The following is a 10,625-nucleotide window of genomic DNA, read 5'->3' as shown; positions in this document are numbered from 1 at the left end:
AATATTTATCAATCACATCTGCCCCTGCTCCACTGGAGCATACAATCTAGATCCCCAACAGCTAACTAACCTCCTAAAAAATTTTTGTAGAGTGCGAGCAGAAACTCATGCAAAAACAGGGAGAACATACAGACTCCACACAGATACACAGATAAGGCCATGATCAGGAATCAAACTCATGATCCCAGTGCTTTGAGGCAGGAATGTGAACCACTGCTGCCCATACTCAATCATTCTCCTAGCTGACAACTAGTACCCTTCCCATATGTGTATTCAATAATAAAAACAAGCTTCCTAATACATATGCCTTGAATTCCCACCTCCCCTCTCTCTCCTTGTATCCTCCCTTTTCACCCCTTATTTGTCTCCCTCATTGTTATATTGAGGCAAACTCAGAACTGTTAAACACAAATGTATTGTTCTTCTCTAAATGTACATTGTATGCTCTGCCAATGACTCCTTAAAAATAGGTAATTGATACTTACATGCTGCTTTGATCTAAGCTAAAACAAGGTTTCTAAAAAAAAATTATTTGTGTTTTAGACAACAGCATCAATTTATTTTTATTCATGTGCTTTGCGTGGTACTTAGCATTTCAGACTACAATACAATCTTATGTCACTCAACAACGTAAAATGCACAAGTGAACAGAAATGCTGACTACTACAATCACTGTATGAGACATAGCTACTTCAAGCAAGGAAAGCTGCATCAGAATTTGAGTTCTGCATAGCGTTTTTTGAGAAAGAGTACATCAAGCTGCCTTGCAACTTCATTTAGGGTATATATGTTACTGCTTTCATTATTAAAATTAATTGAGTATAGATCACCTGACTGCCAATCTTCAACAACCTCTGATTGACATTACCATAGATCTGTTCTTATCTCGCCTGTCTTGGCTGGGTACACGCTACAGAAAATTTTTCCCATTGAGATATCATTAACGATTTTACCAACGACTGAAAGTCCCGATCAGTATGTTGATTCATGCGTACACACTTACAAGATTTTCTTTCAGATCAGTGCTCTTCATCTGTCATAACCATCTGCTGAAAAGATTGTGACTCTGTAAACCCTATAGAGGTCTAGCTACACTGCTGGTCTTGAGTGCATACACACTGCAGAATTGGTACAACATAGTTCCATCGCTTACAGAGATTTTTAGTCTGTTTATAAATTCAAACGATACAATGTGCTTTGGAACAATAAAACATGGTAGTGGGAGCATACAAACTAATGTGAAATCAGACCTAACGGTCGTTTATCGCGTGACTGGTGCGATAATGGGGTGAAAAACCTGTAGTGTGTACCCAGCCTTATACTTTATTTTTACCTGCTGTGATAAGTTCCTGAAGTTCTAATCAACGTTATATTATATTGTAAATCTCAATAAACTGTCATTTACAAAAAAAATAGGTGTTTACAGTGACCATTACACACTGTAATAAGAGCAGTCAGCTGGTCACAGAGACTACATACCTCACTTAAAAATTACACCGGATGCTAAGCACAAATATCTGTTTGGCACTGATGTGCTTAGGTGGTCTGCATAGCACAGTGTAAGGTGCATGCCAAAAATCTGAAGAGGCACATCATGCAAACATCACATCAAAAGCTCAACCTCCTATCACTTTAGAACCAAGGAGGAGATATCAGGACTACCTATTTATACACATGGTACTTTATTGTATTAGAACATTTGCTTTACAAATCTGGAGGCTAAAAATGTACTTTTTAAATCCCGTAAAATGTATGCGATGATACCCGATATCCGCCAGTGCATAACCCAAACTTTGCAGCAAACAACCTCATTCCCCCCAGCTACTCCCGAACTTATGCTCTTCCACAAACGTCACCATCTCGTTCTGCAAATTAATTCAAAAAATGATAGGTGCAGTTTGTGCTGCGTTAAGGAGGCCCTGGGTCAGATTAAAATTCTCAGATTTTCCAGCCCTGAGGAATATGTTGGTGCTGCATAAGTATATTTTATAGCAATTTTGATAATAATTGTCACGAGCCGCAGCTCGCTTCTGGTGTCCTCTGGCATCCCGGCCGTCACTTTGACATCCGGGACGTCATTTTTGGTTCCTGCCCGGCCGTTCCCAAGGCAACGGCCGGACGCTTCTCCTGTAGCGCTGCGTCCCGGCGGTGATAGTAGTCGGGCGCAAGCGCGCAAAATAATACAGCCTGTGGGCTGATTAATCTAATCATTACAGGGGGCTGTGTAGGATTCAGAGATAGGCTCTGATTGGTGGCCTTTTGTATTTAAGGCAGTGAGGTCTGCAGCCTCACTGCCTGTTATAGCGCTCTGTTACCAGTTTTGCTGACCTGCTCTGCTCCTTGTTCTTGTCCTGTGGATATTTTGTTGGATTGCCTGTGTATGACCCCTTGCCTGGATTTGGACCCTGCCTGTGTTTCTTGTGACCCCGACCTCTGGCGTGTTTACAGACTTTCCCGTTTGCTCGTGACCCTTGACCTCGGCTTGTTTATTCCTAGGTTCTCCCCAGCCGGTACGCACTTCACGACCCTCTGCTAGTCTGCGGCCAAGTCTGTCCCCACCACTAGGGGCTCCAGTGAACACCAGACTGGCAGAGCAGACTCCGGGTTGTGTTGTACCGGCTGGAGGGGTTCCTAACAATATTGTACAATATACCTTTGCATCTCAATAACATCCATATAGCCATAATTTCATCATATGGTCATGTTTAAAGACCTAACACAATATCTGAAAAGTCGGAGATGAAAAAGGCATCCGGTCATAAAAAATAAACAAACATTCACAAATTACCACCATGTTAGGTAGTACAAAAACAAAATGTGTACAAAACCCAGTTAACTTTTCTGGGGTTTTGTAAGGAAAGCAATGGGACACGTGGAAAAGTACTTGTGGAAAAAGAAAATGTAAGTTCTAAAGCTGGTGACACACGTTCCAATCCATATCCAATTTGCCAACACATATGGGTCAAACAGGATCTCCTGTATCCCATTAGTATGGTATTATAAAGACCACTCACACATACATATCGATTGCTCCTGGTCATAAATGTAACCCCCTGTCACTTTGGCCCTGGACTGCATAGGTGGGTAATGCATTTCCTCACTTATACTTTCCTTTGCCCTGGCTAGCTCCCTGGTGTGGGTGTAAATGCCCAGAGGGCACATACAGGTTTTCAGCAATGTGTTGGGACGCAGGTGTGGTAACTTCAGGTGCAGTGCAAACAGATGGCTCAAAGATTTGGGAGCCAGACCATTTCTATAACAATAAACTCTTGGTTTACACTCCTCTTCACTCCAGATATTAGAGTTGTAAGTAATGCTAAAATAAATATGTACATCTCCTTTCTCCCTCCAGCACAGATAATCACCCCTCCTCTGTGTAGGCCTAACCCCTTGGCTATAACACATGCTTATAAAAATAGCTTATTGCGCTAGTAGGGAAATGGAGAATATATAAACAATGAAATAAATAAATAAATACAAATTAAAAATATAAACCCAAAAACTATAGCAAAGAATGATCCAGTGTGGTGGTAATAAATAGTCGATGCATACAGAAATAAACAATCCCACTGCAGATAGTTCATGGGGCCTATTGCTCAGCCCAAACGAAACCTGAACACAGAAAAAGAACTGCACTGTGTAGATTGGTCACTAGTTCAAATTGTAAATAGCATTAATCCATCCTGTGTGCATGTACAGTACAAAAAAGATAAATATTTTATACTGAGGACTTTGGGTTCTCTGCTGCACTTGATTAGTTAGATCCGTGTTGGAGCACATGACAACATCGAATGGGGATATATTGTCTCCCTAACATTAGTGCTACCGGGATTCCTTAGGAGATTGTATTTATATGAGGTTCCTTAAGGACTGTGTTGGACATAAACGGATTAGATTGCTGGAACTTTGCCTGGAGCCTATTTTCCTTTTTGTATGTTTGCACACTGTTATATATGTCTCAGTATATATTTTATGCTTTATATGTTAATTAAATCATTGTTTATAATCTAGAGACCTTTTTTGTACTGTATATGCACACAGTATGGATTCATGCTATTTACAATTTGAAATAGTGACTAATCTACACAGCGCAGTTCTTTTTCTGTATAACACATGCTTGCTGTGTCCTCTCTGCGTCCTCTCGGCCCCTCCTGAGATTCTCACACTGTCTCTTGCGCAGGCTCTGATACCCTCTTTGCCAGTGCACTCTCAGCCTTGCATGGTGGAGGTGATATTCTTACTAGTCTCCTCTTCACTACCCCTTGGGCTATAACACTCTCTCTGGTGTCCTCTCTGTCCCTTTGGATCACATTAAACACAGCTACACTGCATCTTGCAGCAACCCTCTTACATACTCTCCCCCACTCTAAACATGTGGACTCTATATTGGAGATCCTCAATGCTGCCAGTATTAATTGGCTCCACAATGCATTGGCAGTGACCCCTCTTCTTTATTGGAGTCCCCATTTTTACTCTCTCTTTCCTATTATTATGGACACTCAATCCCCTTCTTGTGGCTCTTTGAACTTGTGGCCTCCTTGCCCTCTTTATATCTAGCAATGCTAAGAGGTAATTTCACTCTCAAATCTGTCCCATTTCAATTACATTCTCTATGTCATGATATCCTTTGACCCCTTGTGGCAGCAGGCCCTGGATCAGCTTCAAAATTTATCAGAGTATCCCAGGACCTCCTCCCCTCCGTCCTGAGCCTGAGTACCTGGCTGTCACTCCCCCACCACACTTCTCTTCAGCTCATACCAACTTTATGTTGCTAAGCAACTCTTCCTGGTGTGTCCCCTCTGGTCTTAGTGCTGGGGCCACACCTTCGGTCACTGGGAGGTGACAATAAAAACACCAGAGGGCGTTACATAAAAAAAATAAACAAACATTCATAATAAAGCACCGGTTTTAGGCAACCAACTTAAAATTACTCAGTAAGCAACATTTTGGTGGTTCTGTTCCTTAACAATCATACAACATAAAACATTTCAACTAAAAGTCTACAGTAATAGAAAAAAAAATATTACAGATAAACAGATAGATAGATAGATAGATAGATAGATAGATAGATAGATAGATACATTACTGACCTGATTGACCACCTCAAAATACACGGCAAGGGTTGTGGCAGGACTGAGGCCACAGATTTTCCATTGACAAGTCCCACCCGTACCAATCTCCTGTGGAAACACATAAAATCACTGTACTGAAAGACTCATTAGTTAGATAGAAATCAGAACAGATAAGGCGCCATGGTCAGTTAAAGATACAATATTTCAGTATCCCAGTAAAATGTTAATAAAGCTTTTTGCTTTTCAAGCAGCAAACTCTCCATATAATATCCGCTGAAAATATCAAATAGTTAGCAAATGAAGATAAATGGTGCACATTACCGGTTTACTGCACTCACATGATTTAATAGCATTTCTAATTAACTGCTTAATTGCAGTTAGAACCTCTACTTTGTACCTCGGGAATGTGCTGCAGATCCTTCAAACAGTAAGTGAAATAGACAACAATAAAAAAATGTTTAGCATTAAAAGACAATGTTTTCTTTTCCCCTGAAACATGTGGTGTCGTAAAATAATTAGTAGTCCAGCAAATCCTCTCTTTTTAATACCCCTGATTTTCAGAGTACAGAGACAGTCTAGAGCAGGCCTGGCCAACTTGCGGCTCTGCAGGTGTCGTGAAACTACAAGCTCTAGCATGTTCTGCAGCAGATAGCCAGGCGAAAGCTGGCAAGGTATGCTGGGAGAGCCCAGGTTGGCCAGCCTGGTCTAGAGAATGTTTTGAGTCAGCCGCAGAAAAGAAAAATGTTATGAAGAAAACACTTAAAAACTCATGCAATGAACAGAGGGCTTAAAAAGAACTTAATTGAATATTAAAATATAATAGTGTGTAGAAATTACAGTGCTCACATTAAATCTAATGTTTTATCTACATGTGATGTACTGGTCACCTGTACAGTAACCCCACTCACCTGATTCAAACATGCAGAGCTGTTGTTGATAACCCTCCACTATGTGAATGACACTTGTATTAGGGGAGGAGCTGTGCCTGTCAGAATAAGGTGACTAGCATAGAGAAGACCAGCTTGGGATGCTTCATGAATCTGGTACATCAGAGGTACACAAAACACTGGATTTAATATACAAATAGTGAACGCCACTCAGCGTTAGAGTGTCTGAGTGAAGTTCCTCTTTATAGGGTGCTGTCAGACAATTTTTCCAAAATTCAGAATTCTACAGCCCAAGTATTATCACACTCTACTCAACGGGTATTGAAATTCCCCTGCTACACTATAGCGTTTAATTTCTTATTTGTCTGCTGAATTTTATCAAGATATGAATTGCTATTGTTTGATAAAGGTACTATGGTTCACAGTATAGGTTGTAGGGCTCAAGATAGGAAAGCAAAAAAAAACAAAACCGTTCATCTCACAGCACAAACAGAAGGTTGAAAGAAGAAGAGAATGAACGTTTTTCAGTTAATGCCCTTTCTGGTGTCATAAGGGCTTGTACATATTAGTGTTGAAAAACACCACCAACTAAAAGCGTAGACAAAAGTTTGTAGTCTTTCCTCACTTTTTACTGAACATCAGCAGCATGCTCTGAAAGACTCCATACAGCATTGTGTACTATGTACTTACTGGCTTACAAAACTCTTAAAAACTCACGTTTTCAGAAACACAGGGTCCTTTAGCATTCAGCGATACACAGGGTCCGATTGCACCTGAAATCTTTACCTCTCTGGAAGTCTTCAGAACACATGAAAGTACATAAAAACATAACATGTAAACTAAAGTCAATGTGAGAATGTCTCTCTAAATAGCATTTATTTATCGCATTTTCAACCATAAGCATTGCACCATTAATTAGGTGGATGAACCACGGAAACCTAAATAGCAGTATCAGATAACCTATTTCAGTGGAGGACTGTCTGGAGGAAAGCTAAGTTAAGGGTTCTCCCAGGTGTGGGTCTACCACACTTCTGGTCACAGCAAAAGGGGAAGAAATAAAATTAACCTTTACCATTCTAGTCTCTTCTGGTTTATATCAGCATAAAGCAACATATATATTACTAAGCCAACAACATATAGATCCTAATCACATCCACAGATCACCATTTAATCCACTAGTTACCTTAATTTCCAAAGTACCACCAAATGCCATCTTGAAGTTGCCCTGTGTGTCTTTAGTAAAAACTCTCTGAAACGTCTGTTTGAAGAGAGACGTGTTGAAAGAATCTCCCATTACGATATAACCACTGCATAAAATGAAAAAAATATAATCACTCTATGAGCGGGTTTTAGAAAGAATAACAGTATATATATGTGACTTATTCCTGGCTACTAATACAAAGTGTGTCCCATTTTTCTGCCATATTCTGCTTGCTTGTATCTGTCCCTGTTAGAATATACATTACATTGGACCATGCGTATAGTACAGCCATTCTTTAAATATTCTTATAATCATTGAGCATAAAAAGGGATTACTGAAACACATGATTTAGAAAATCATGACACTAATGTTCATTTGCTTCCTCAATAACCAAATTAAACATAAATAGGATCTGAAGCAGGTCAACCAGCTGAAATAACAGTCATTTGTGATGTTGTGACATCACTGGCTCTGTCCCTGTGTATGAATTTACCAATTCAAACTGATGACAACCTGTGGCAGAGAAGCAGAAGAGAACATGATGGATATATTTAGTTAAGTATAAATCCATCAGTTATTTCAGGTATATTATTCCACTCCGTAATACACAGCCTTTGATATAGATTAACAACAAATAAAGTCTTAAGTTTAGGTTAGAAGGGGGGATAAACAGAGGGGGTTCCATCAGAAATGCACTAACCAGAAGGCTATGCTGGTCTCACTATAACTGGCAGACCTGCAGAGTGAATTCCCCCTCTCGTACTGGGAACCAGCTCCAGGCCAGAGCTGAATTCCCTAGCAGAATAATGCATGTAAAAATGTTTTGCCTCTTCCCCTAGGGAAACTAGTCCCTTGCAGAATAGCACTGGGGTTCTTCCCAACCACCCTGGCAAATGGTTAATGGGCAATGTGTTAAAGTGAGAAAAATATTATTTTACTATGTGGAACTTCAAGTATCAGCAAGCCCTGGGTATACTAGCGCTTGTAGAACAGTGGCAGCAGAGTTCTCCACTATGCAGACTATATACTCTTTGTCACAAGACCTCTGTCTTTACCCAAATCTTCCCTCACTCTGTTAACCTCTATATGGACAGTAACAACCTTGCCTGTCAATGTGACTTGGTAGAATAATACTGATGTAAGCAATGGGGAGCTGGTTCACTGTTAGCTACCTGCATCTGTGCCACAGAAGCAGATGTTGGCATATTAGCTAAAGGACTATGTGGTGTATTCGGAAACACAAGATCAGCAAGGGTCACGTTGGATCTACCACCCATGTGTTTTTCTCCCATAACAAGAAGTAAGGGTGTTAGGAACTGGAGGAGTCCTGCATTCCCAATATAGTTGTACAAACTTGTGAGGATACATTAGCATTGCAGGGTTTAGATGGAGCTGCACCAAGACGTGTGGCTCTCACTCTTGTCCTGCCAATTCCATCCTTCTCTCATTATAACAATCTGTTAATGTTACAAAGAGTGGCACAAGTGATCTATTGTGTAAATATTTTTTGATTATTCATAAATGACAAAATATAAGACCGTTTTTAAAGAAGAAAATTCATGTGGATTTCTTATATGATATACGATGTAGTAGATACTCTTGTTAAGGTAAAGCAACAAGCATAATATGTCACCTGATATTCTAAACAAAACCATCAATACATACTGCAACCATCCTCCTCCAAGCAAAAACAATGAATCTTTACCAAAAAAAAAAATTATGTTTCTTACCCTGTATAATTTGGACAGCATTTCATTTCCAAGAGTCCAGTCTGATCTAATGCACAGGCATAGATGTCAATCACATGGCCGGAAGCAGCTGCACGGTTTGCAAGCGCTTCATAATGCTGGCAAAGGAAGACACAAACGTTACGCTATTTTAATGCTAAACTTATATTAAACAAATACACACAAATTACTGTTAACAAGAAAGACTATTAAACTCCATATCTGTTGGTGTACAATTAATCTATCCGCACATACAAAAGTGCTGGTATGAATGCCAAGTTTAAGTGGCCATGAAACTTAAAGACATGAAAATCAAACACTCACTGAGGCTTGAGAAAGATTAAATGCAATACATTTGTACTACATGCAAGTTAGACAAACGAGGTGCAGAACGAGAATAGGAAGAAAAACTTTATTTGAACTGGATTAAATCACAGGACATAAAAGTTGGCTTATATAAAAGAATTTCCAAATACAGATGTAAAAGTTTTAGAAGCTTTTCAGAACAGAAAATATTTCAGTTAATACCACTGAGGTCAGCTACTGTTTGTCAGAACTGACTGATAAAAAGCCATTAGGGTCTCAAACATAATTACAATGTCATACATCTCAAGTATGTTCAAGGTATGGTAATGTCATACTTGCCAACTCTCCCGCATTGTCCGGGAGACTCCCGCATTTTGCGAGAGTCTCCCGGACGAGTGTGGCAATCTCCCTGATAGGAAGGGGGAAAAATTTAGTTTAAACGCCGCGATTCACCCGGAATCGCGGCGTTTAGCCCCGCCCCCACTGTAAAATGACGCGATTTGCGTCATTCCGTCACGGGGGCGGGGCCAAAATGACGCGATTTCGCAGCCCCGCCCCCTGCACGCCCACGTCCCAGCCGGCATCTCCCGGAAGAAAAAAAAAAAATGTTGGCAAGTATGGGTAATGTCTACATACACTCTACAAGTGAGAAGGTAATTAGTAGCTTGTTTATACTAAGCAACTTCAATTCTAGTTCCAGTTGTCTTAAAACATATAGTAAGTTAATATTAGTATTTGAAAACTGAAAACACATTGGAGGACATGCACAGAAAAACAGAAGAAGCAGGCAGAATAAAAACTAGAAAAGTGAAATAAGACATTGTAGCTATACATTTGCCATACTCAATGTAAAAAAAATAATTCATAAACATTTGTAAAAACAAACAAACCAAGTTTCCTGTGCCTCAATAAAGTCTAATACATGCAAAGTGTGTTTTCAGCCGTCATGAGCTCTCAATTACATTCTGAAGTTTAGAAGACAAAGGGCCTTAAGCATTGGAGAAAAATAATTTAGAGGTGGAATATGGCGTGTCCTAGCCAGTATTTTCCCTGTATGCAAAAATATATAAATGTTTTTTTTTTTGCTTTGTTCCTAGCACTAAATGCGTAAGCTCCATAATCAAGCCCTTTGTGGTAACTTTAAATTTATGTTTCATAAATATTTTCCTTAGCTTGAATTTGATTTAAAATGCTTCAACGCAGTCATCAAAAACATGTCTAAAACTAAGGTGCTAGTTGCAGCTGTGAAATTACAGTGACAATGACACCAGACTGCTAGAAGGGGTGGCACCCTGTAGTGCAGGAGAAGGTGGAAATTACCTTTTACCTAAACATGCTGCAGTTTGTACTACTGTTTCAATGTTTCTGCTTCATTTTCCTTTTTGATAAAACCACACACTGTCTCCTAGTTTGGAAAGCTTTACAACATGGT

At 39.7% G+C, this 10,625-nt stretch overlaps 1 protein-coding gene across 2 annotated transcripts in view; it reads right to left on the bottom strand.

Moving 5' to 3' along the window:
* SEC23A (SEC23 homolog A, COPII component) overlaps positions 1-10,625 on the bottom strand; it is a 72,775-nt gene that overhangs the window by 31,816 nt on the left and 30,334 nt on the right. For both annotated transcript variants that reach the window (XM_075192456.1, XM_075192454.1), the window contains exons 9-12: positions 8,891-9,006; positions 7,143-7,266; positions 6,677-6,757; positions 5,091-5,180 (exon numbers count right to left, since the gene is read on the bottom strand). In XM_075192456.1, coding sequence (XP_075048557.1) covers positions 5,091-5,180; positions 6,677-6,757; positions 7,143-7,266; positions 8,891-9,006 — 411 coding nt within the window. The remainder of the gene's footprint in view (positions 1-5,090; positions 5,181-6,676; positions 6,758-7,142; positions 7,267-8,890; positions 9,007-10,625) is intronic.

The sequence above is a fragment of the Mixophyes fleayi genome, chromosome 12 (assembly GCF_038048845.1).
Source record: "Mixophyes fleayi isolate aMixFle1 chromosome 12, aMixFle1.hap1, whole genome shotgun sequence".
Classification (NCBI taxonomy): domain Eukaryota; kingdom Metazoa; phylum Chordata; class Amphibia; order Anura; family Limnodynastidae; genus Mixophyes; species Mixophyes fleayi.
The sequence above is the reverse complement of the archived record's forward strand: the minus strand, read 5'-3'. Positions and strand labels throughout refer to the sequence as shown.